Source organism: Trichosurus vulpecula, chromosome 3 (assembly GCF_011100635.1).
Source record: "Trichosurus vulpecula isolate mTriVul1 chromosome 3, mTriVul1.pri, whole genome shotgun sequence".
NCBI lineage: Eukaryota > Metazoa > Chordata > Mammalia > Diprotodontia > Phalangeridae > Trichosurus > Trichosurus vulpecula.
Window position 1 is genome coordinate 3,425,306 of NC_050575.1, and position 27,745 is coordinate 3,453,050.

At 39.7% G+C, this 27,745-nt stretch overlaps 1 protein-coding gene across 2 annotated transcripts; it reads right to left on the bottom strand.

Annotated features, from left to right (window-relative positions):
* Positions 1–564: 564 nt before the first annotated feature.
* On the bottom strand, positions 565–26,276 carry LOC118843504 (thyroxine-binding globulin-like). Of its 2 annotated transcripts, XM_036751162.1 has the most exons (6): positions 26,226–26,276; positions 7,838–7,942; positions 7,292–7,749; positions 4,778–5,051; positions 3,143–3,290; positions 565–827 (listed from the first exon to the last, which is right to left on the bottom strand). In XM_036751162.1, exons 3-6 carry the CDS (start codon positions 7,677–7,679, stop codon positions 624–626), a joined length of 1,014 nt encoding a protein of 337 aa, XP_036607057.1. In that variant the 5' UTR covers positions 7,680–7,749; positions 7,838–7,942; positions 26,226–26,276; the 3' UTR covers positions 565–623. The 2 variants fall into 2 exon arrangements, with proteins under 2 accessions (XP_036607057.1, XP_036607056.1); XM_036751161.1 differs by having other exon boundaries at positions 7,292–7,942; positions 26,226–26,267.
* Positions 26,277–27,745: the final 1,469 nt, after the last annotated feature.

A 27,745-nucleotide genomic window follows, 5' to 3' on the forward strand; every position in this document is an offset into this window, starting at 1 on the left:
CACTCAGTACCAGCTTACTGTTTCCTTCACTGTCTGCCTTTTAGAGACTTCAGACAAGAGACCTTTAATCTGCATAATGGAATTGCTGGAGGGGGGTGCTGATTGTGAGCTGTTGCAAAATGGTTTTTACTGGTATATCCTCAGCACCCTATTTCAGGCTCTTGCTGGAATGATACCGTTAGGGTTAACTTTTCTAATTCCCTCTCTGATTTCCCTGCTCTGTATTTCTCCCACCTTATTAGGTAATTTAGAAAATACTTTCATTTTACTGGTACTATAGATAACAGGGCTCTTTCTTACTGGTATTAGGCTGGCTGTTTGTTGCAAATAATATATCAAGTCAAACTCTGAGTGTCTCAGGTTTTTGTCTGGAGCAGGAATAGTCCTTGCCATGTGACACCCTCTGTGGGCTTGGAGGCCGCACACTGAGACCACCCCTGTTAGCAGCTATTTTTATCCTTCTCTTGAGAGTAGTAACAAAGTTTGTTAACGCTATTTCTGTGTGAGATGATGCTTTTCATCTAGACTCCCCTGCATTACACATACCAATCACTTTAGGCCATAATACATATTTATTTTCCATTTTAATAATGATAGGCAGTTCACCAGGAGCAGTTACACAACTACTTTTCCATTGGCTCCACCACTTTTCCTAGAAAGAGAATGCTTCGAGTGGCTTTATCCAAAACCATCATGAGGAAGGGCCTATCGAAGACAATCAAAGCACCAGAGTGAACTGAAGCTGACCGGAGCTCCATCCTTAACTCTGTGGTAGCTGCAGCCTCGGTACCCTTTTCTCCAACGTCTAACACAGCTTTGTGAACCACCTGTCCAGGAAAAGCAAATATGATGATGTCAGCTATTATGACAGCCTTCATCCCCCTTCGCCCACCTTCCCTCTGCTGCTCCACCCCCCGCCCCCCCCCCCCCCCCACAAAGAGCAATCTCCAAATGGGCTCTAAGCTAAACATCAGAATAAGGTAAGGATGTAAAGAGAGCCCTGGAATGTGAATCAGAGCATCTGGGTTTCAAAGAGTTAGAAGGGGCCATAGAGGCCATTGAGTGCAATGCTTTCATTTTGCAGATGAATAAACTGAGGCACAGAAAGGTTAAATGATTTGCCCAGGGTCACACTAGCTAGTAGCTAGTGAGTGTCTGAGGCTGGACTTGAACTCAGCTCTTCCTGCCTGCAAGTTGACTGTCCTATCTCCTGTCTGTGCAATTCTGCTTCAGTTCACATCTCACTTCTGCTCACCTGTGTGACCTGTGGTGAAGTTTCTCACTTCCCCTCTCTCGGCCTTATTTATCTCATCTGTAAAATGGGGCAATGGGACTAGATGACCTCTAAGGACCTTTCCAGGTCTGGATCCTAAGAAAAATCATGAATATAGAACAAAGGGTATGCCTAAGAATGGATTTTTATAGAGCATTTATAATGTTTACAATAAGATGGCAATGCAGAGGAAATCTATTCCAGCCCCTTTCATTTTATAGATGAGAAACCAAATAAAATATTAGAGTAAATGGAGAAAGAGAAGAGATTTTCTCATTGTAGTATACTATAGACCACTTGGACAGAAGGAGGAAATGTTTGAGGGGGGTGAGAAGCCTGGCACAGAGGCTTGATACAACTGTAGTGGGAGAACTAAATTGTCCAGACCAGCAGTGGGCAACCTGCAGCCTTGAAGCCACATGTGGCCTTCTAGGTCCTTGAGTATGGTCTTTTGACTGAGTCCAAGTTTTACCAAATAAATCCTTTTATTAAGGGGATTTGTTCTGTAAAGTTTGGATTCAAAAGGCCGTACTTGAGGACCCAGAGGACCACACGTGGCCTTGAGGCCTCAGGTTCCCCACCCCTGATCCAGACATTTGCTGGAACTCTCAATCAAAGACAGAGTTGTTAATAGCATCTTGCCTCAGTGCCCCTTTCCTTCTTGTAAAGGTAGAGGAAATTCCATTTTGCACCTGATTCTCACTAATGGAGAAACTAGTCACTGGCATGAAAATGATGGGAAATCTGGGGAGGAGTGACCACTCTCTCCTAGAGTTTGCGATAAAGGAGAGACTAAATCTGGGCATTGCCTGACGTGCCCTTTAGATCAAAGGAAAACAAGGGATCAGAACACAGAGGGGTAGGATCCTGTGGACCAAAACTGCTTCAGGGGAAAGGAAGCCTAGGAGAGATGGGACATGCCTAAGAACAACCCTCTGAAGACACAAAGGAAAATATCATTTGGTGGTTATGCTGTATCAAGGATTCCTTTTGAGTGTATGGTTTGGTCTCAGTGGTCACTGAGGTCCCTTCCAACTCTCCAGTTCTCTGATTCTGCGAAACCAAGACTCATCTAAATGATTTTTAAGGTCACAGCACAAGTAATAAGTAGCAGAGTCAGGATTCAAATTAAAGTTTTTAGATTTTAAATGCAATTTTCTTTCCAACACACCAAGAAAAACATGATTATTTGTAAATATTACAGCAGTTTCACTGTCCTGGTCCCCCCTCTCCTGGATGCTCTCCAGCCTGTCAATCTTCCTTCTAAAATGTGGGCTCTAAAGCTGAACAAAATAGTGTAGTTGCGGTCTGCTAAGGTACGAGAACAGGAGGACTACAGTCTCCTCCATTCTGGACACTAGCCTCCTATCAGTACAAACTCAGACTGAGTTAGTTTTCTTATCACTTTGTCACACTCCTCACACTTAGGAAGTTTGCAGCCAGTTGTGTGCTGGTATATGTTTAACAACTAGCTCTGAAAACAAAACAAAAATGCAAAATGTGCACATTCAAGTTTAATCTACATTATTAACATTTTTAATTAACAATATTAACAACATTAACATTTTCTCTATAACTTTCTTAAGTCTAAAAATCCACAAAACAATAAAACAAGATATGACTTGTAGTGTGGGTCAGTTTTCAAGGTGTAAATGCTCCCACTGAAAATCTAACTTTGGCTTTTCTGGGCTGGTTCAAGCTGGTTCCAGCATATAACTGCCTACAGTCAAATAAAACCTCCACGATCTTTTTCACAGGAACTGTTGTCTATACACATCTCTCCCATAATATGCTAATAGAATTTTAAAATTGATGTGGAAGGCTATATTATGCCTATTAAAAGGAATCTACTACAAATGATCAACTCACATTTGAAATCTTCAGTTTGTAATGCTCTGAGATACCAGAAAAATCTGCCTGGTTAGTGAAAGCATCTTGGATTCCCATTCCTGGGAGGATGGTGTCCAGGTTGTATGAGGCAGAGATGAAAAACTTTGGAACATACAGATTCACTAGCCTATTAAAGAGAGGGAAAAAGAGATCAAGCCTCCAATGTCACAGGACCTGCTATCCTCACCCAAACTCCTGATGTTGGGAGTCTCACTGGCAGAGATGAGACATTCTATTGGGAATAAGTGGTGGGTGCAGAACTGCTAAGTAAGTCACTCAGAGAGGTAGCACAACCCATTTAGGAAAGATTCTCATATGATTTAGAGCTTCCAAAGACTGAAACATGTGAAATGACAGGCTCGGGGTGTAGGAAAGGGAAAGTGGGCCTTAAAGGAAAGTCAGGTCTCCAAAGCTTTTTCACACCCATTATTTCCTTTGCTCCTCATAATATTCCCAAGAGTCTGGAAGGGAAGAGATGATTGGCTCCATTTGACAAAGGGACTCAATTCCTCACTTTTCTGTTGAATTCCTACCTATCATTGAAGGCCTGGTTTAAATGTTACTTGCTCTATAAAAAGTCTTCCATATTCCCCTCAGTAAGAAATACTTTCTCCTGACTCAGACCTGACAAAGTCCTTCATTGGTACCTTAAATAATATTTTGTTTTGTAGTGTTTCATATATTATATACTCCTGTTTGACTATAAGCTTCTTGAGAAAAAATTATTTAAAAATTTGTTTATTAAACACTATGTGCCAAACACTGTGCTAAGTGCTGGGCCTACAGATACAAAAGTGATACAATTCTTGTCCTCAATGGGTTTCTATTCTAATAGGCAACACTTTTAAGGAGTGGAGAGCAGAAAGGGTGTTTGAGGACACATTGAATTTTATTCACTCTTTAACTCTCTCCCAGTGCCTAGCACACAGTATATGCTTAATGTGTACTTAGTGTAGTATCATAGTCTTTAAGTCATGCATAACTGCATGTGTAAGAGTACCTACTTGAGTCAAGACCCTATGCTTGACTAGAGAGACAAAAACGAAAGGAATTGCATACTCTTGACTTCAAAGAAATGACAGTCTACTAGGGAGATGAGAAACACAATTGGATAACTATAAATAAAAAAAAGCCAGAACAGGTCAAATAGCAGTAGTAGAGCTAGGTTTGAGCTCAAGTCCTTGGATTCTAAATCTAGCCAGAGCAGAGAATGATATTTCCTTTAGGGTCACATGTAGTGAAGTTTTATGCCCCCTCCACCCCTGGATAAAAGGACCATAGATTTAGAGTTAAAAGGAGCACTAGATGACATCAAGTCCAATTTTCTCTCATTTTATGAATGAGGAAACTGAATGTCAGAGAGACTGTGACTTTCCCAGGGTCAGAGAACTAGTAAGTGACAAAGGCAAAATCAGAGTCCAGGACTCCCTGAATCCACTATGCCATACTGACTCAGGCATGAAAGCCTCACTGCTAACTCAGGCAGTGAGATCTAGACTGAGCTGACCAGAGAAGGCATGAGCCTTCAGGTACTCAGCTATCACATCCCAGATTGTCCCTTCCAGTACTGGCACTTATGTTCTAACGAGAACTGCTCCATCTTTAGGAGGTTACCCTTTTTGGAGCAAGTGGTTCCATCTCCTCAGAGTTGTTGACATTAGAGTGTCCTCCAGTGGCTTCATCTGGCCTTGGTCAGGAAGGACAAAAATGGCCAGTGCATTTTTACTGTAGTCCATCTGAAGTACAGTGCAGTTCAGTATCCTATCCACAAAGTAAAAGTGTTCTTCAGTTTGGTGCATGAAGGAAACCTTCATCACATCTGACTGGCTCTTGTAAAAGTTGCCGTTTTCCTTGGTTTCCAGAGGGTCAAAAGGTTTCTCCCATTTGGCTTAAAGGACAAAGAAAATAGATCATTGCACTTCCTGGGGAAGGAGATTTGTAGTTCCACAACAACCCAATCAGGGTAGATTGGAGCCAGCAAAGGACCTTAGATAATAATATTGTCACTACTCATTTCTCTAAGGGCTTTTTAAGATTTTCAAAGTACTTTATTCACAAGAATTCTATGAGTGAGGTGGGACATGTATTGCTATCCCAGTTTCATAGATGAGAAAACTGGAGCTCAGAAAAGTGAAGAGAGGCTCACAGCTAGTAAATGACAGAAGCCAGATTCATCAAACCATAGGATGTTAAAATCGGAAAGGAATTTAATGGTCATCTCAGAGTTCTTGATGTATTGGTCCTGGAGTGGGAGTTGGAACACTCCTTCTTCCCCCGCCACTGCTTTCCTTCACCACCATTATTCAGCAATCTCTCCTTCTTTGAAATTCACTCCATATTTATCACCCCGTCACAACACTAGTTTGTGCAATTATGTGGCACAGTGGATACAGTGCTGGGTCTGGAGTCAGGAAGACTCAATCTTCCTAAGTTCAAATCTGGCCTCAGACACTTACTAGCTGTATGGCCCTAGGCAAATCACTTAACTCTGTTTACCTAAGTTTTCTCCCTTGTAAAATGAGTGGGAGAAGGAAATGGCAAAGCATTCCAGTATCTTTGCCAAGAAAACCCCAAATAGGGTCATGAAGAGTTGGACATGACTGAAAAATGAGTGAATGACAACAAAAGGTCATTCTCCATCTTTTCTCATGAAGTTCAATACCTTTCTCTCCACCCCACTTTCCTATCATTCTATATCTCTACTTCCCATTCACAGAAACCAAACTCCTGAGAAAACCTGCATCTGTTGCCACCACTTCCTGTTCTACCCTTTGCAATCTGATTTCTAACTTCATCACTCAAATTAGATACTCTCTACAAAGTCACCAATAATCTTTTAACTGCCAAATGGGAGAATTTATTTCTCAATCTTGGCCCTTCTTGATTTCTTTGTATTGTTTGATAGTGTTCCTTCTGCTGTATACTGCCTATTCTCTAGGTTTTCATGACATCTTGGTTCTCCTCCTCCTGGTCTGGCTGCTCCTTCTTAGTCTCTTTTCCATAACACGCCCTATAAGTGAGGGTGTGCACTAAGCTATGTTCTGGGCTATATATACTCTCTTGCTTGGTGATGTTATCATCTGTCATGGATCGACTTAGGCATCCTTTGTGCAGATGACTCCCAAATCTATATATCCAATCAATCAGCAAGCATTTATTAAGTGCCATGATAATGGTGGTTCTAGGTGATGAGGCTACAAATGCTACAAAGAAAGCTATCCTTCTCTCAAGGAGCTTGGATTGAGGGAAGATAAAATGTAAATAATTAGGTAGAGAATATATAAATATATATTACACTATATTTTATATCTATATCACAAATTAATACAAGGAAGCCAGAGAGGAAGCTCTTTTCTCCAGCCTCAGTCTTTCTCCTGTGGGGAATAATAATTGTTCAGAGTTGCACAGTAGGTACATGTCAGAGGAGGTGCTTGAAGAGAGCTTTCGCCAATTCTAAGGCTGGTTGTCTAATGGCTCTCTGTTACACCACATTGCTCTTCCCCCAACTAATCGCCCTCACAACACTAAAGCGGTTGGCGTTGTTATAGCCCTTTACGTTTTGCAAACTGCTTTCCTTACAACTCTGGTGAAGTCCAAGCATCATCATCTGTATTTTATAGATCATCGGAACATAGATTTAGATGAGGAAAGACCATTAGAGGCAATCTAGTTCAACCTCCTCATTTTACAGGTAAGGAAACCAACACCCAGAGAGGCTGGGACTTCCTAATTTTACACTTAATGTTTTTGTTTAGTTGTTTCAGTCACATCAGACTTTCCATGACCCCATTTGAGGCTTTCTTGGCAAAGATGCTGGAGTGATTTGCCATTTCCTTCTCCAGCTCATTTGACAAATGAGGAAATTGAGGCAAACAGGGTTAAGGGACTTGCCCAGGGTCACACAGCTAGTAAGTGTTTGAGGCCAGATTAGAACTCAGGAAGATTAATCTTTCTGAGTCCAGGGCTGCACCACCCAGCTAGCATGTGTTGAAGTTCAATAGTTTAGTTCATCTTCTCTCAGGTGTCAAGACAAGGAAATTGTTTCCTCTACTGTGATGTGTCTTATGAAAAAAAAAGTATTGGGAAACTAAACTTGGAATCCACAATTATCTATGTAAAGGTCCTTACCTTTAAGGAAAATAAAGTTCACTAGGATCATGTAAGTTTCCGGTACAAGATCTTTGATCAAGTCTACAACGTTCCCTTTGGTCTTCTTCTTCACATAATTATTGATCTTCTGTTCGGCTGCTGAAACATTTGAGAAGTCAGTAGAAAAGGCCTCTGACTCATATAGCTTCTGGACATCCGTTGTGAACTGGGTGAGAATTTTTACCTGCTTTTGAATGAAGAGGGCATTTCCTGCCTTCAATTCGAGTTCCTTGTTAGGGAGATTCAGGGTGTGGATAAGGTGATGGAAACCTCGGTGGATTTCCTCCTCTTGCGTCTCCGTGAGGTTGAAGCCCAGGCACTCTAGGATCTGAGTCTGTGTGTCTGATCGGGCCCCAAGGGACATCATAGCAAAGGCTGAGGACACACTCACCGGGGAGAAGAAAACATTCTTCCCAGTGTTCTCTGAGGCCAGCTTCCTATACAAGTTGAACGCAAAGTCAGCATTATTGGTGGACATCTCATAGAAGGTTGAGTTCCTTGGGGGAGAATGATTGACGTCATTACCTTGACCTTCATGCTGAGTACCAGGAAAACAATGAGCAGTAGCAGGAAGTCCAACAAATATGAAAACTATGTAGAGGGAAGATGACATTTTGATAGAAATTATATCTGCAGGGGGTGAAAGAATAGGAGAGAGATTATCTGGTTGTCAGAAGTGAATCAGTGATTCAACATTCAATTCGATGAACGCCGATGAATCCTTATTAAGTGACTAATATGTCCAAAGTCCTGTGCCCCACATTGGAGAAACAAAGATGAGCAATATTGTCTTAAGGACGCCTTTGAGTGAATAAGTTATTTTGACTATTATAAATACCCAAATTAACTATAAAAGACATATGAAGAAAGATGCTATCTGCATCCAGAGAAAGAATTTATATATATATATATAGTAATTTTACACAATATATATGTATATGTATATATGTATGTGTATTTTATATATGCATACATATATATCTATACATACATACATATGCGTGTCTATATCTATATCTACGTCTGTATATCTATTTCTGTCCAATGGTAGCCATCTCTAGAGTCGGGGCTACAGGGCAGGCAGAGGGAAGAAAGGAAGGACAAAAAGTATTACATGATAATTTTGCTATGTATTTGAAGGGAATAGCAAGTTGTACATAGCAGATTTGCAGTTTCATGTGCAATCACATTTTTTGATTTTACTATGTTATGGAAATGCTTGTTTTATTCCATAAAATAAATTAATTTTTTTTATACTTACAAAGAACTTTTACTGGATTTGTCTGTTGAATTGAAATAAAATATTTAAATTTGTTTTTCCTCAAAAAATCCCTCTGTGCCTTCCTAGATGGTCTTCATTTAGTTGCTGTGACCCCAAATGTTCCTTACCTGGTGGCCAGCCCTCGGGTGATTAATGTCTCCACAGACTCACATTCTGTTGTTGGGGCTCTCCTAGAAACTTTTCCAACATCATTGTACTTGCCAGAGCTCATGCTTCTTTTGGCAGAGAGGTCAGATTTATCCTCAGAATAAAATGGGGTATCTGAGGAAGACTGTTAATGTAGTAACGCTGAAGTATAGATTATTAGAATATTGGAATGTTAGAGTCCTTAGAGTCACAGAGCTGCATAGAATGTCAGAGCTAGAGTGTCAGGATCTTAGAATACAGAAGAGAATAGCAGTAAAGGACCTCAAAAAGTGATCCATTGTAGACAGGACCAAGATGATGACTGGAAAGCAGGGACTTGCTTAAGCTCTCCCTCTAAACACCTGTAAAAAATGGCTCTGAACAAATTCTAGAGCTGCAGAATGCACGAAATAGAAGAGGGAAATAGGGCTCCTCCCCAGGACAGCCTGGACGGTTGCTGGGAAGGGACTATCGCATGGTGCTAGGAGAGGAGCACAGCCAAGCATGGGCCACACCAGGACCAACCAGACCAGAAATTGGGCAGAGCAGGCCGTAGGGCCCTGAATCATTGAGCTATGGCAGTTACCAGACTTCTCAACTCACAAACGCCAAAGACAACAGAGCAGGTTTGAGAGCAGTGGGACCTGGGGGTAGTGGTGTGGTGATGGTGATAGCTGCAGCAGGAAGCTCCTCCGGAGGCTTCCAGAGCTCCAGCTGCAGTTGCTTCTGGCTCCAGGTCCACCCCATGGGAGAAATTAAGTGGTGGATCAGAGCAGGAATGCAGAGCTTGCTTTACCCTGCTTGGATCTGGGTTGTGGTGCTGGTTGGTGGTTCTTGGGGGAGGAGGAGTGCTGGTGTAACAGAGCTTGCTGTAACTCTGAAAACAGCAGTTCTTGGACCTTAAAGCTTGGGACGAAATACTCTCTACTCTACAAGCAGTCATACCCTGATAAAAAGCTCAGGGGTCAAGTAGTTGGACATGAACAGGCAGCGAAAACAGACTCAGACTCAGACTTTAGAATCTTTTTTTGGTGACAAATAAGATCAAAACATACAGCCAGAAGAAGTCAACAAAGTCAAAGAGCCTACATCAAAAGCCTCCAAGAAAAACATAAACTGGTCTCAGGCCATGGAAAACATCAAAAAGGATTTGGAAAAGCAAGTAAGAGAAGTAGAGGAAAAATTGAGAAGAGAAATGAGAGTGATGAAAGAAAATCATTAAAAACAACTCAATGACTTGCTAAAGGAGACCCAAAATATACTGAAGATAATAACACCTTAAAAAAATAGACTTACCCAACTGGCAAAAGAGCTCCAAAAAGCCAATGAGGAGAAGAATGCCTTGAAAGGCAGAATTAGCTAAATGGAAAAGGAGGTCCAAAAGACCACTGAAGAAAATACCACCTTAAAAATTAGATTGGAGCAAGTGGAAGCTAGTGACTTTATGAGAAATCAAGATATTATAAAACAGAACTAAAAGAATGAAAAATAGAAGACAATGTGAAATATCTCATTGGAAAAACCACTGACCTGGAAAATAGATCCAGGAGAGAAAATTTAAAAATTATTGGACTACCTGAAAGCCACGATGAAAAAAAGAACCTAGATATCATCTTTCAAGAAATTATCAAGGAAAACTTCCCTGATATTCTAGAGCCAGAGGGTAAAATAGAAATTGAAAGAATCCACCAATCGCCTCTTGAAAAAGATCCCAAAAAGAAAACTCCTAGGAATACTGTCACCAAATTCCAGAGCTCCCAGATCAAGGAGAAAATATTGCAAGCAACCAGAAAGAAACAATTTGAGTGTTTCGGAAACACAATCAGGATAACACAAGATCTAGCAGCTTCTGCATTAAGGGATCGAAGGGCTTGGACTATGATATTCTGGAGGTCAAAGGAGCTAGGATTAAAACCAAGAATCACCTACCCAGCAAAACTGAGTATAATGCTCCAAGGCAAAATACAGATTTTCAATAAAATAGAGGACTTTCAAGCTCTCAAAGAAAAGACCAGAGCTGAATAGAAAATTTGACTTTCAAATACAAGAATCAAGAGAAGTATGAAAAGGTAAACAAGAAAGAGAAATCTTAAGGGACTTACTAAAGTTGAACTGTTTTGTTTACATTCCTACATGGAAAGAAGATGTGTGTAATTCATGAGACCCTTCTCAGCATCATATACATACATACATACATACATACATACATACATACATACATACATATATATATATGTAGAGAGAGAGAGAGAGAGAGAGAGAGAGAGAGAGAGAGAGAGAGAGAGAGAGAGAGAGAGAGTGGGAGAGGGCACAGGGTGAGTTGAATATGAAGGGATGACATCTAAAAAATAAAATAATATTAAGGGGTGGGAGAGGAATATATTGAGAGAGGGAGAAAGGGAAAGATAGAATGGGGGTAAATTACCTCACATAAAAGTGGCAAGAAAAAGCAGTTCTTTTGGAAGGGAAGAAGGAGCAGGTGAGGGGGATTGAGTGAATCTTGCTCTCGTTGGATTTGACCTGAGGAGGGAATAACATACACACTCAATTGGGTATCTTACCCCACAGGAAATTAGGGGGAAGGGGATAAAAAAGGGGGTATGATAGAAAGGAGGGAAGATGGGGGAGGAGGTAATCAAAAGCAAAACCCTTTTGAAAAGGGACAGGGTCAAGGTAGAAAATTGAATAAAAGGGGACAGGATAGGATGGAGGGAAATATAGTTAGTCTTTCACAACATGACTGTTATGGAAGTGTCTTGCATAATGATACACATGTGGCCTATGTTGAATTGCTTGCCTTCTTAGAGAGGGTAGGTGGGAAGGGAAGAGGGGAGAGAATTTGGAACTCAAAGTTTTAAAAGCAGATGCTCAAAAAAACCAGTTGTTTTTGCATGCAACAGGGAAATAATATATATAGGGAATGGGGCATAGAAATCTATCTTGCCCTAAGAGAAAGTAAGGGGAAAGGGGATGGGGGGGAAGTGGGGTGACAGAAGGGAGGGCTGACTGGGGAATGGGGCAATCAGAATATATGCCATTTTGGAGTGGGGGGAGGGTAGAAATGGGGAGAAAATTTGTAACTCAAAATCTTGTGGAAGTCAATGCTGAAAACTAAAAAAATATTAAATAATAAAATATGGAATTAAAAAAAGAAGTTATCCATTGTACTACCCACATTTTACCGATGAGGAAACTGAGACCTAGAGATTTGCCTAAGGTCCCAGAACTAAGTAGCAGATGAGTAAGGACTAGAATCTAGTTTGATTTTTTTCAACTCATTAGTTTCTTCATGTAATAAGGATCCATAGGAATGTATTTTCCATCTAACTATATTTTCCATGATGCCTAAATAGAATTTCTAGGATTGAATACTATAACTGAAACATTTGCCTGGGCACAAAGGACTTTACCATCAGGAGAAAGAGGAGAAAAGACAGATACTTGCAGTGGCACCATCCAGGAATATGCAGACTTCGCATATTCTTGAGACTATATAAGGGAAGGTGTTCTTGGTTCCTGTAGGTGGAGAGCCTGACAAGAGCTGTCTGATGTCATAAGGCATAATATGCTGAGAAATGATGCCTATAGTTCAGGACATATTCACCAGACTCCAGAGACTGAAGAAAAAGGAAACCCAATAATTTAACTTCTCACTGATTCGGCAAGCTGTATCTAGTGTCAGACTGAATAAGCCTTGCTATGATCTATCTTCTTTGTCAGCTACTGTAGGGTTAATGGGATATAAGATATTCCTTGTCCATTAATAGGCACATAGAGCCCTGGCCCAGAGCTAATCAGTCTCTGACTACAGGGATTTTCTAATTAATTGCTGAGGCACCCTGGATATTCAAGTTTCTCGGCACTAAGTCAGTCTTTGTTTGCAAGGAGATTTATATTGCTCTGTGGGGAACTTGCTGGGGGTTGGGGGGAGGCTTGATGGGCAAAACTCCCTTGCAGGAGGAGAGAGAAGGGAGGAAATTCCCCAGGGGAACTTACTCATAGGGGTGTCAGCACTCCTTGAATTGGAGATGAGTACCTTGCTAAGTCTTGCTTTCTAATATCTCAATAGTGATGTCCTGAATAAATATTTTGATTTTGTCTTGGAGGAGAGAGTTTATAACATTTTGTGAACCAACCCTGGAAATACACTTGTATATTCATGGCAGCTGCTATGGGTATCGTGTTGGCATTACAGCTGCTAAGCTAAGAGAAGCTTTCGAATAGCTCTCCCCTCACTCCCTCTGGCTCCCCAAAAGGACTGATCTCTCACTTTAATTCAGTATATCAGATCTGATACAGTGACACTTCACCCCTACTTTTTCCACAAAAATTTATTGTGTTCTTTTGCAATTTAAGGCCATATACTTATGTATATGTTATGTATATGTTATGTATCTATATTATGTATAGTTTTCTTAGCTTGTTTTATTAAAATAAAACAATTTATTATAATTTTAACAGAAACTATTTAAATATAATAAAGAAACATATTTAAGTATTGGCAAAATCCTTAACAATCTTTACATTTTTAACTTATGAAACTAATAAGCATAATAAAGTGGTTAATGTGATGGCTAGACTTGAGGTTGCATAGATTTTGAGAAAATATAGTGTGAGTGATAATATTAATATTGGATTCTTTTTCAACCATTAATTAAGATTGAAGTTTTGTCTCTATGACTACTACAGAAGAAAACCTGGATTCACACAAAAAATATTTCAAATTTTAGCAAGTTTTAAATTGCTTTGTTTAATAACAAAGAATTCTATTTATAGTAGTTAGTCAATAAACATTTATTAAGTACCTACTGTGTACCAGGTACTGTGCTAAGCATCAGGGGTACAAAGGAAGGCAAAGGACAGTTCATGCCTTCAAGGAGCTCACAGTCTAATGGGGGAGAGAACAAGCTAATAAATATGTACAAGCAACCTACATTACAAGGTAAGTAGGAAATAATTAAAAAGGAGAAAGCATTACAATTAAAGGGTGGCTAGGTGGTTCAGTGGACAGAGTGCCAGGCTTGGAGTCTGGAAGACTCATCTTCCTGAGTTCAAATCTGGCCTCAGACACCTATTAGTGGTGTGACCTTGGTTAAGTCATTGAACCCTGTTTGTCTCAATTTCCTCATCTATAAAATCCGCTGGAGAAGGAAATAGCAAACCATTCCATACCTTTGCCAAGAAAACTTCAACAAGGGTCACAAAGAGTCAGATGTGACTGAAAACAACTGAATAATAACATTAGAATTAAGAGGGGTTGAGAAATATTTCCTGAAAAAGATGAGATTTTAGTTGGGACTTAAAGGAAGCCAGGGAAGCCAGTAAGGGGAGATGAGGAGAGACAGCATTCCATGCCTGGCAGACAGCCAGAGAAAATGCCTGGGGCCAAGAGAGAGAGCGTCTTGTTTGTGGAAAGCCAGGAGGATCAAAGAGTACATGGCAAACTCTTTTGAGTGGTGACTGATTGGTTTCAGGTTTTTTAAAAGTTGTATTTTTTTTGGAAACCAACTTATTGCCAAAATGAAACATGTAGAGAAATATAACATGACAATTCTAACTGCCACCCAAACTTGTTTAGCTTCATATCGAATACTTCATGCTCAAATGCAGCGTATTAATGGATCACACACGTGTTATGAGCCTATGCGGACTGGTTGTGGCAGATCATTCCCATGTCAAAATTTGGCACATGCTGACTCAAATATGATTTTGTGTTTTGCACACTGAGCCCTTTTTGGGACTGCTCATCCGCATTTGCCATTCACCTTTCACTCAAGTCTCACCTAAGAAATTGCAACATCCATAGAGGCCACACCCCAGTAAAACTATTTCAGCAGAGGTGCTAAACCATGTTGAGGGTAACTAATGGGCTTCAAACCCCTTAGTAAGTTAGGAAGATGTCTACCCCAAGCAAGTGAAGACTTCTTCTGTGGAGTAAGCAGATATGAATAATTTGTTCCAATGGCCATGAGAGTGCTTAGAGCTTGGTGAGACATCAAAGACACCAAAGTCATCTAGTGCATCCCAAGCCATTTCCAGGAATCTTGACGTTTGTCTTCCAACTGGACTGGTGGAATTTCTGGAATGAAAGAATGAGGCCAACACAACTGTGCCTCACTTAAATCCAATTTGTGTTGAAGTCAAAAGACATCAACAATACCATATTACCATTTTTATCTACCTCTAAGTCCTGTGGTGATGGGCAAGTGATGAAGCAGCACGTGCAGATACACTGGGAACTATAGTTACAACTCTGCACTCAGGCAGCCTGGGACATAGGGTCATCTTCTCTTTAGAATGAAGTAGCAGTGGGATTTGGCAGGCCACTGGATATCTGAGCAGCCTTTTTAAAGGACCATACTGCTGTGGCTTGAAAAAGTGCCCTCAAAATTGTCTGCTTCACCTAACCTAACCCTGGTGTGCTTACCACGGCAGGCAGGGATTCTGCCCCATGGTTAAAACACAAAAAAGTGTACAAAAACTTTTGCAAAGATGATTCCTCTCACCATTTGTACATGGAATATATTCATGCTTATGGACAATAAGAAATCCAGTAGATCTGAAAGATGAATAGCTCTCATTGTGAGAGAACTCAGCAGGTATTCCAATAACAGTTCTGAGTGAAACAACACTGGCAAATGAAGGTCAGCTTACTGAAGTTGGAGCTGGATACACATTTTTTCTGGAGTGGTTTCACCATTGAATCTAATCTAGTCAACAAGTTTGCCTCCCAAAAGGAGCAAAAGAGAGGCTCATGACAATTCAATTGCCATTTTCAGGAAAGTGTCATGCTACCACCCCCAGTGCATATGCTCCCACCATGATGAACCCTGATAATGTCAAAGAAAAATTTTACGAAGACCCTCATCATCAATGTGCCGAGAGGATAAGTTTATAATTCTGGGTGACTTTAACACTCTCATAGAAGGCACAGATTATCAGACATATTAGGGAGTCCCTGGGAGAAATGGAGTCAGAAACAGCTATAGAAAGGGTCACTTACTACTGAAGACTTATGTGTTTCATGACCTTATCATCAACACGGCCTTATGTTTATCTAAATGCAATACAACTGCCTGGATACACTTTTGCAGCAAATATTGGCATTTAATAGACTATCATTGTATGGAGAAGAAACAGACAGGATGTGAAAGTGACAGAGGTGATATGTGGCACAGAGTGCTGGACCAATCATAGACTTATCCTATCTAAGCTAAACATTCTCATTCAATAAAAGGGGGTGGCTCCAAGGGAAGACTTAATGTCAACAGATTAGAACACTTCTCACAGTGTGAACAGTTGGTTGCTAACTTGGAGGGAAAACTGGGCCAGTACATGGTTGGCAACAGTGGAGCAGAAAAGGAGTGGGCAGCTTTCAAGAGATTTGGTGTACAGTACCGCATTTTCTCATCTGGGCTAGAACACTGCAAACATTGGGATTGATTTGATGAAATGGTGGGGAAATTCAGAGGTTACTAAATCAAAAAACAAGAACTCCACAGGGTTTACCAGCAGGATAGTTTGTCCATCTCTAAGAAGGTAGCATTTAACTCCATCAAAAGTAAAGTGTAAGCATAGCTTGGAGAAATGCAGAATTCTTGGCTCAGTGAAAAGGCAGATGAAATTCAGTTTTATGTTGATAGTAACAATCCAAAGGACTTTTACTATGCCCTGAAGCCTATTTATGGGCCAAAGACCTATGGTGCATCTCAACTACTCAGCACTGATGGAGCCACATTGATTAATGATAAGGACATGATTCTGGGCTGAATGGTTCCATAATATTCTCAACAGATTGTCATCAACCAATGTTGAAGCCATTGACTATATACCTTAGGTTGAAGGCAATCCCTCTCTAGATGAATTTCCAGCTAAATAAGAGATTTTGAATGCCCTTAGGTTCTTCTCATGTTGCAAAGTGGCTGGTTCTGATTCTATTCCAGCTGAGATTTGCAAGGCAGGGGGTCCACTGCTCATACAAAAGCTGACTGAAATCTTCCAGGTTATTTGGCAAAAGGAATTTATCTCCCAGGAGTTCAAGGATGCCCTCCACCTTCCATCTCTATAAAGGAAAGAGAAATGTTGTTCCATGACAATCACAGGGGGGGTCTCTCTCTTAGTCATTGCTGGTAAGATTCTTTCCAGAGTCCTCCTTAATAGGCTGATCCTTCATTTGGAAGATGACCATCCATCTGAGAGGCAGTGTAACTTCAGAAAAGGCTGAGGAATAGTCGATCTGGTGTTTGTTGCCTGACAACTCCAGAGGAAATGTCAGAAGCAGAAGAGGGCTGTATACAACATTCATTGATCTAACCAAGACCTTTGATACTGTCAGTGATGAGGACTTGTGGAAGATCATGGCAAAATTATGTTGCCCCAAGAAGTTCATCAGTATTGTACAACAGTTCCATGGTAGCATGCTTGCCTGGGTTCTGGATAATTGACAATGCACTCACCCTTTCCAGTCACCAGTGGAGTGAAGCAGAGTTGAATGATTGCTCCCATGCTTTTTAGCATGATGTTTTCAGAAATGTTATCAGATACCTTTAACAAAGATGAAAATGGCACCAAGGGCAGCCACTGTGCTGATGGTAAATTATTTAACTTGGTAAAGTTGCTAGCCAAGACTAAAGTGGAGAAAGAGAAAGAATTGGTGTGCAACATTTTTTCACAGATGATTGTGTAGCTTCTGAGGCTGAGATGCAACAAGTATGGATTGATTCTCTGCTGCTTGTGCTAATTTTGGCCTGAACAGAGGTTCTTTACCAGTCAGTACAGTATCATCCATATATGGAACCATCGGTTATAGTAAATGGAGAAACTATGAATGCTATGGATAAGTTCACTTACCTTGGCAGTATATTTTCCAGGGATGTACACACAGATGTTGAGATCAATGAATGCTTTGCCAGAGCTTGCTCAGTGTTTGGGAGGCTCCAAAGGGAAGGAGGAAAGAAAAGGTATCAGGCTGCCTACCAAACTACAGCAGGGCTGTTGTGTTGATATCATTGTTGCATTCCTGTGAAGCCTCAACAGTATACCAGCACCATGCCAGGAAATTAAATTGCTTCACTCTCTTTTACAAAAATTATGAGGCTAGGGCTTCAGGTGAAAGGTAGGGATTACTGTTGAAAGCCTGAGAAGAAAGTAGATTTGGATCAGCCATTTTGGAGAGTGGAATAGAAAATCACTCATGGGGAGTAAAATGATTTCTTTTTATAGAGAAAGTCTAATTGAGATTAGATAACATAAATGTCAAAGTTATTTATCTTATATTCTATATTGTAATGGGTATAGTCACCATGGTTCTAAGACTTCTTCCACCTCCGTTCAGCAGCATATGAGTAGGAAAGCAGGAGGCAGATGGTAGAGGTAATTCAGCTTTGGTGTTTGGTTAAGTGTGTGCAGTGGTAGAACAAGGTACAAAGGAATTAAGAGTAGAGGAGAATGTAGAATTCTACAGACTCCCTTAGGGGATGAGATTGGGAAGGAAGGATGGTGTAATCAAATCAGGGACATGGCAAATATTGAGGGTTGGAGAGATTACAGGTCATTGCAAGAACAAGGGATGCATCTGGGAAGCATGACACATAGGAAGAAACTGAATAATAGGAGATTGGCACTGGATATAGGAACTTTGGAGTTCTTTATTACCAGACCACTTGTGAGTGATGCCATTCATAATCAAGGGTGTGACCATCTCTGTGTATAGCTGAGGTAGAGTGGAGGAGTAGGATATGGGAGTTCAGCACGCTGAGGAACTGGAAGGTTAGTGCATTTGAGGGAACAACACTATATCATTTGAAGTACCTTAGTCTGACAACAGGTGTTGAGGTGGAGAGGGATACTGCAGACAAGGTACTGAATTCATTGAAAAAGAAGAGATGATATCCTGGGGGACAGGAAGGAGTTACTGGATAATAACCACCAGGATCCAATAGCCTTAGGGCTGAGGAAATGGAGATGACAAATATAGATGACCTTTTCTAGTAGTTTGGCTATGATAAGCAGAAAAGCTACAAGATGATAATTGAGGGAATGGCATGGTCAAGTGAAATTTTTGGTTTTTGTTTTATTAATGATGGGCACAATTTTTCACATTTGTACATTATGGAAAAGAACCAGAGGGTAAGGAATGGTTGAGAATGAGAGGAAGGGGGGAAGAATGATTAAGGGGAAAATTCTGGAGAAAACAAAAGGGCATGGTTATCAAAAGCATAAGAAAAATGAAAAAAAAACACGAAGGAAGGTAGCCTAGCTGTACTAGATCTAAAACTATATTATAGAACAGCAATCATCAAAACTATTTGATACTGTCCAAGAAATAGAGTGATGGATCAGTGGAATAGGTTAGGTACACAAGACAGTAGTCAATGACTATAGTAATCTACTGTTGAAAATCTCCTCTCCAAACTCCAGCTTCCAGGATAAGAACTCACATTTGACAAAAAAATTGCTGGGAAAACTGGAACACAGTATGGCAGAAACTAGGCATCAACCAACACCTTACACCATATACCAAGATAAAGACAAAATGGGTACATGATTTAGACATAAAGAGCGATAGCATAAATAAATTAGGAGAGTGAGGAATGGTTTACCTGTAAGATCTATGGTAAATGGAAGAATTTATGACTAAACAAGAGATAGAGAACATTATGAAATGGAGAATGGATAATTCTGATTACATTAAATTGAAAAGGTTTTGCATAAACAAAGCCAATGTAACCAAGATTAGAAGGAAAAGCAGAAAGTTGGGAAACAATTTTTACAACCAGCGTTTGTCATAAAGCCCTCATTTCTAAAGTATATAGAGAATTGAGTCAAATTTATAAGACTACAAGTCATTCCCCAGTTGATAAATGGTCAAAGGATATGAACAAGCAATTTTCAGATGACAGAATTAAAGCTATATGAATGTGAAATAAGAATATGAAATAGAATATGAAAAAATTCTCTAAATCACTACTGATTAGCAAAATGAAAATCAAAACAACTCTGAGGTACCATTCCACAGCTATCATACTGGCTAATATGACAGAAAAGGACAATGAGACGTGCTGAAGAAGATGTGGGAAAATTGGAACACTAATGCATTGTTGGCAGAGTTGTGAACTGATTCAATGGTTCTGGAGAGCAATTTGGAACTATGCCCAAAAGGCTATAAAACTGCATACCCTTTGATCCAGGAATATCACTACTAGGTCTGTATCCCAAAGAGATCATAAAAAATGGAAAGGTACCCACAGATACAAAAATATTTATAATAGCTCTTTTTGTGATGGCAAAGAATTAGAAATTGAGGGGATGCCTAGCAGTTGGAGAATGGCTTAAGAAGTTGGGGTATATGAATGCAATGGCATACTATTATGCTTTAATGATGATCAGGCAGATTTCAGAAAAACCTGGAAAGACTTACATGAACTGATGCTGAGTGAAGTAAACAGAACCAGGAGAACATTGTATACAGTGACAACAACAGTGTGAGAAGATTAACTATGGTTGACTTAGCCTTCCTCAGCAAATCAATGATCTAAGACAATTCCAAAAGACTCATAATGGAAATGCCATCCACGTCCAGAGAAAGAACTATGGAGTCTGAATGTAGATCAAAGACCTTTTTCTCCTCTCATGTTTTTTTCCCTTTTGTTCTGATTCCTCTTTCGCAACATGACTAATGTGGAAAAATGTTTAATATGATTGTGCATGTATAACTTATATCAGATTGCTTACCATCTTGGAGAGGAGTAAGGGGAGGGAGGCAGAGAGAAAAAGAAATGGAACTCAAAATCTTATAAAAATAAATGTTGAAAACTTATCTTTACATGTAATTGGAAAAAAGATACTATTAAGTGAAAAAAAAGGAAGAAAAGAGAGAAAAGAGTTTTGATGAACCATGAAACAATAAACAGAAGAATGTAGAAGGAAGCTCATAAGATGGCACAGATGGGTAAGATGGTTTTGGAACTACCATGTTAAAAGCGGAATATAAAGCAGAAACAAGTTGTCCACAATGGAGATTCACGGTATGCAGTATTCTTTTTTTGTTCTTTGTATAAAGAAATGTTCATATTTATTGATACTTGACAAATTCATAACAAAAAAGAAATTTTTAAAAGATTAAACAAAAAAGCAGAAGATTTGACCTTGGCAAAATAAAGTCACCTCTTCGGAGATTGGAGCCTAGGAGGATAGAGTTGGGAGGGGATGGTGTGAGAAGGTCAGATTTTGAGTTGTGGAGTAGAGGAGGTGAGGGAGCACATGGCCAATGAACTCCTTTTTTCTCAGTGAAGGAGTATTTGAGGGATAAGGGATGAGGGATTTGGAAAGTTTGGAATAGCCATTTCAAAGAATTCAATCAGAGTAAAATGTAAAATATGCCATATAGTAGTGAGGGCTCAGTTGACTATAGAAAGCATAAATTTTCATATGTTTGTAACAAAATTCAGAAGGAAGAAATAGGAAAAGAAATCCCAATCAAGTAACAACAAAATGTCTCACACATCTGGGAATTAACATACCAAGATACTTGAAAAACTAATTTAACTATGACAATTAAACAATTTTTGCAGAAATAAAAGATCCTAATAATTGGAGAAAGATTCTGTGTTCATGGATGGATTGCACTAAAAGAGTAAAAAAAAAATGATGATATAACCCAAGTCTCTCTACAGATTTAATGCTGTACCAATCAAATAAGGAAACATTGAGGAAGTAGACAAAATAATAACGAAATTCATTTGAAGTAATAAAACATCAAGGGATACAAAGAAAAAAAGTAGGAGGGTGTGGGGTGTGGTGCTATAAGATTTCATACCATTTTACAAAGCAGTAATTGTAAAAAAAAGATCTGGAGTTGGATTAAAAATGTCTAAGAATGAGTAAGATAAAAAGAAAAAATAGAAACAGCAATGTAGTATTGGGTAAGCTGAGTCATACAAATAGCTAGGAGATGGATTGTTGAGAATTGAGAAAACTGGAAAGCATTCTAACAAAAAATGGATTCATATTTAGCACCTTCTATCTTATACCTCAAAAACTTCAAATGAATAAACAATCTCAGTATAAAAAGGAGAATAGGATGTTATTTCTTTCATATTACAAGGTGTGTAAAAATTCAGAACTAGAAATGTTTGCTAAAAACAAACAAAAATCTAGAACAGACAGTTTGGATCATGTCAAACTCAGAAAGCTTTTGTACAAATAAAATTAATGCAACTAGAATAAAAAGAAGGAGAAGAGGGAAGGGACTAAGCATTTACACAACACTTACTACATGCCGGGCACTGTGGCAAGTGCTTTAAAAATATTTAATTTGATTCTCATGACAACTCTGCGAAGTGGGTGCTATTATGATTATTCCCATTTTACAATGGAGGAAACTGAGGGAAATAGAAGTTAAATGACTTTGCCAGGGCTATACAGCTATTAAGTGTCTAAAGCCAGATTTGAAGTCGGGTGTCCTTGACTTTAGGCCCAGGGCTCTTTACGTTATTCTATGCTGCTTTCTCATAAGAGGCAGAATTTAAAAGGAATGAGGACTATGGAAAAAATCTTTGTGTGAAATATTCTGATAAAAGCCAGGCACCTCAAGTTTGTAGGGAAATGATACACCCATGAGATTGAGAACATTCTCCAATGATGACGATAGTAATAGCTCACATTTGTATAATTATAGTAAACAAAGGATCAAAGCATATGAACAAATCATTTTCTAAAGAAGAAATCAACTATCAATAGCCCCTTGAAAATAGCTCAAAATCATCGATGATCTGAGAAACGCATTGAAACAATCCAGAAGCATCACCACACATCCATCCTGCTGGCAAAGACAGCAAAAGCCTTCAAAACCCACTGGTGAGAGGCTGTGGGAAGAAAGAAATGCTACTTCACTGCTGGTGGCCCTGGGGATTGGTTCAGCTGTTCGCAAACAATTCGGAATTATGCAAGAAAAATTGCTAAACTGTTTGAGCCAGAGAATCCACTACTGGGACTATGTCCTGAGGAGGTTAACTGCAGCAAAGTCAGCTGCGCAAAAATATCCAGAGATGGATCATTTATGATAGCAAAGATTTGGAATAAAAATATGAGCCCATCAGTGTGGGATGACTCAACAAATCATGGTGTATGTCAGTGCACAGAGAATGATAAATGTGAAGAATCCATAGAAATGTGGATAAACTTGGATAAACTAACATAGAGTAAAGAAAGAAGAGTCAGAGAAACAAACGGAACAGCGACTGCAACAATACAAGTACGATAAAAATGGGGAGGCGACAAAGTTCAGTCAATATGACAGAATTATTAGCAGGCTTTAGTGTCAGAGTTAAAGGGCATGTCTCCTTCCTACAAACAGTCAATAAATTATTTTTCGTGCAACATATTTCATTAATGATGTTTGTTATGGTTTTTGTTGAGAAGTGTGTCTTGTGTCAAAACAAAATGTGTCAATAAAGCATCATTTTAAAAGCATGCTGTATTAAGAATCCAGAAACTTATTATGTGGTTTTATGCAAATAACTTCCTCTCTGTGCCTGAGTTACCCCATAAACAAAATGAGATGAATGGACCAAAGTAGTGGTTCTTAAGCTAGGATGCTTGAACTTTTTTGGGGGGGGGAGGGTAATGATTTTATAACTATATTTCAATATAATCGGTTTCTTCTGTAATCCTATTTTTTTATTTTTCCACTTAAAAGTATTTTTCCGAGAAGGGTTTCAGAGGTTTTCCAGTCTGTTAAAGGGATTACACAAAAAAGGTTAAGGACCCCTGGACTAGAGTAGCTCTAAGTTATCTTCTAGCTCTAATATCCAGTGAGTCTATGTTTTACTACTACTACTACTACCACCACTACTACTACTACCACTACTACTACTGCTACTGCTTCTACTACTACTACCTCTACTACTACTACTGCTGCTACCACTACTAGTGCTAGTATGACAGGCACTATTCTATTTTCAGTTCTGCCACTAACTAGGGCCTCAGTTTCTTTACCTGGAAGATGAGGGGGTTGGACTAGGAGATCTCTAAGTTGCTTTCCTAGTCTACTGCATGTCACATCAGTCTCAGGTCAACTTGTTCTCAAGATTCTTTAAATTATAGGCTACGACAATGAATGCTGCTCTCCCTAAGAGGGCTGTCAAGAACTCGCCAAGCCCTTTCTCTTCTAATGACAGGTAGATCTTGAATCCTTTTTAATTCTTGACATATCCTTGAAACTATAGGTCAAGAGGCTTGAGGTTTAATCTCAGCTCTGACCTAGGTTGTGTGATCACTGGAAAATGATTTTCTCTGAGACTCAGTTTCCTCATCTGTAATGAGGGATAGTAATACAGTACTTACAAAACCTACCTTCCATGACTATTGCGAGAAAAAGCTGTAGAAACCTTAAGACAACATAAATTTGACTTGGTATTGTTAGCATTACATCACTCATAAAGTTGCTTCCAAATACAAATTCTGCGATCCTACAATTTTTGAAAAAAAGCATCTAACTCCCTCCACTTTCCTCAGCACCCCACCGAGTACGGTCGCCCGACTGTTGCTGCATACTGTTAAAGTGTTTTGGATGTGCATCCTCTTTATCTGTTGGCTCTACCTCTCAGTGAGCAGGTCTGTCTTTAGACTGCTTTAGTTAGACTAGGGCTCCCAGAGGTCAAGCCCTGGGTCTTGCTTACTCCACACAACACCATGCATAATAACTACCTGTAGTAGTGATTTCCTGTCAATCAGATATCTGTTTTTTATCTCTTGGTTAATGGGAACTGGAAAGTTTCCCAAAGGAACCTTTCACTCTACAAACCAGACAAGTACTATCTAATCCCAAATCCTGCTTCTCCTTGAAGCTTTCTGGGCTAAGAATAAGGCACAGTCATCTCTCCCCTTTGAGGCAATAGGACTTACTATCCCCCAAATTCTATTTAGCTTGGTGCTCAAACATATGTTGGACTGAACTGCTTAAGAATTGTTATCTGTCTGGTCTATACCCAGAGATTGTAAACTACAGCACTCGAAGGGTTTTATCTCATAGTTACCTCACCTCCCCACATATAGCCAGTGGCTATCCACTGATGGCATGATTATTCAATATTTCATTCAATATTGAATGAATGAACCCTCTTCATAAATGCATCATCACCTCTTATTCCTTGGAAATCTCCAGTGAAGAAAACTGTGCAATCTGTATTGAGGATATTCTCCAAAGTCTCATTGTCCCTTGCATTACAAAATGCCTTCCTGGGTGGTGTAGTTGATAGAGTGCCAGTTCTGGAGTCAGGGTTCAAATCTGGCCTCAGACATTTACTAGCTGTCTTACCCAGGGTATGTATAAAACGAGCTGGAGAAGGAAATGGCAAACCACTCTGGTATCTGCACCAAGAAAACTCCAAATGGGGTCATGAAGAATCAGACATGACTGAAAAGTGACTAAACAACAACGATGATGCTTAACTTGAATAGCTCGTGCCGTAACTTTGGACCACTTCTTATCCCGAGTAAGAAGGTGGCTGTTTCATTGACAAAAATCTATGTTCAGGCTCCAGTCTTATTCCTACCAGTGACTTCCCTTTCCGGGTTTCAGCTGACATCTAAAATCCCTTTTAGCTGTCACATTCCATAGTCTAATAATCTGAGTTAAAAGGTCCTTTATAGCTTTATCACTCTGAGAGCAGGGACTGCTGTTTTTTCTATCCTTAGCACATTGCTTTCCACATATTAGATACTCAATAAGTATTTGTCTAAACCTATATCATAAACTTTTATGTTTTAAGGGCCTTACAGCTCTAATATTTGATGTTTTATGACCCCCTTCTAGAACTAACATTCCATGCTCTAAATTCCTTTCTTATTCTAAGAGTTTATGATCTCTGTTCCATCATTTTATGTTCTAAGGTCCCTTCCAGTGCTAACATTCTATGCTCTAACATTCTTTATGGCTCTGACATTCTTTCTTAGAATCTCTGGTTCTATGTGGAGTGGGAATGAAGGTACCCAGAAGCACATTTGAATTTCTTTTTTTTTTTCAAAGTTGACCTCTTTGTACAGTTACAGGACACATTTGAGACCAGGCACCCACTAACGATCATCCATCACTCAGGTAACTGTGTTTTCTTTGGCAACATCCATGCCAACAATGATGTAAAAGAAAGGCTATGTGCCCCAGGAGTCAAGGGTCCCCCTCATAGCACTCTTCTCCCTCATTCCCTCTTTTCTGAAACTTGGGTTTCTTCCTTTACGAAAGTAGTTTCCCAGTGCCATCAGGATAATGTTCAGAAATGCCATCCTAGAGTAAAACATATAAATGGCAAACCACTCCAGTATCTCTGCCAAGACTGGCAGAGGCCAACTGGTCACTGAACAAACTCAGTTTCCTTTCAGGGACAAGACATGGGTGGACTGGCAGGGCTGAAATGCCATGAAATCCCAGATAGAAAGGACTGCAGTCAAATTCCGTGGAATCCTGACTAAGGACTAGTACATTTCTAAAGAGAAATGGGTACTTACAGCACCTCCCCAAGCAGCTTCCTCAAATCCCCAGGAGAACGTGTTCTTTCCTCACTTATGCCAGGAGATATATTGTGAAACAGAAGTTCTGGTTATATATTAACATGAGCGGCACAGGCCCCCATTTTAAGAGATGGTTCAAAGATATCAAAGTAAAGAGCGCTGAAGTGATAAGTGATGGAACTTTGGATAGTTCTCTTGGTCGAGGTCTCTTCTATTCACTATCAATAACAATGAAGATTAGAACTGGAATTTATATAGCATGTTTAGATTTGCAAAGCTCTTTACATTTATTGTCTCATTGGATCCTCATGAAAACCCTGGGAGGTAGCCTTCTGTCCCCTCCTGAGCCTTTTCCTCTCTATTATTATCCCCATTTTACAGATAAGAAAACTGAAAATGAGAGGTTAAGTGCCTTGCCCATGGCCATACAGATAATACATGTCCAAGGCAGGATTTGAACTCAAGTATTGCTGGCCCCAATCCACCACTCCATCTGCTACACATAGCATATTGGAGCTAGAAGGAACCTTAAAATCATGAATGATAGAGATCAGATGGAATTTAAGGGTCATTTGGACTAAGCTAATCATTTGACAGATAAAGAAACTAAGGCCCAAACTCACATAGCTAATTAGTGGTACAGTCTGTACTGGAACTCAGCTCTCTGGATTCCCAAGGCAGTGCTCTTTCTATTCCTCAACACTTGTATTTGCATCACTTAAAATGAAACTCATGTCCCAAGTGAAATGGAGAGCCAACAATTCAAGCTGAATCTAGGTTAGCAAAAAAAGCCCCTTCCCTTATTTTTTATTATAGAATGATACTGTCTTTGGACTGGAAGGAATCTTGACAGCCACCAGTCCAACCTGTACTCCCCAAAACAATCCCTTCTAAGTTATTACCAAATGGTCATCCTGACTTTTCTCAAAGACCTTCAAAGAATGTAGATGTGAGAGAAGATAATCTATTTCCAGTTCTGCCACTAACTAGTTGTGTATCCTTGAGGCCATCACTTTCTTTCTCTGGGTCTCAGTTTTCTCATCTGAAAAATGAGATTTGAACTAGAAAAATCTCCAAGTTCCTACTATGTATCACTCCTTTCTCCCTCTGCCTCTCCTTCCCTCCATCTCTCCCTCCCTCCCTCACATTTTTCCTTCCTTTCTTCCTTTGTTCCTTCATTCACTCCTTCATTCCTTTGTTCCTTCATTCCTTCCTTTCTTTTTTCCTTCCTTCCTCTCTCTCTCCTTTCCTTCCTTCATCTCTTCTTTTCCTCCTTCTTTCCTCCCTTTCTCCCTTATCTCAAGGCTAAATTTGCCTTTTTTGTAACTTTTGCCCTTTGCCCCTTGGTCTGTCCTCAGGATCCAAACAGGGCTCACCAAATCTGTATTCCACATAACATCCCTTCAAGGACTTGAAGCCAGCCATCCGTTCCTTCTTGAGTCTTTTCCTCTCTAGGCTAAATCAGGTAGAACTTGTTTGCAAATGCTGTAACTTTAGTCACATAATGGTCTGTTTAT

What these genes read in the sequence shown, in the direction of transcription:
- LOC118843504 (XM_036751161.1), bottom strand. Translation starts at nt 7,925, where the DNA reads ATGTCATCTTCCCTCTACATAGTTTTCATATTTGTTGGACTTCCTGCT. An exon ending in GAACTTTATTTTCCTTAAAG is followed by an intron (nt 5,052 to 7,291) that starts GTAAGGACCTTT and finishes TTGTCCTTTAAG; the next exon opens with CCAAATGGGAGAAACCTTTT. An exon ending in ACAAACTGAAGATTTCAAAT is followed by an intron (nt 828 to 3,142) that starts GTGAGTTGATCA and finishes TTTCCTGGACAG; the next exon opens with GTGGTTCACAAAGCTGTGTT.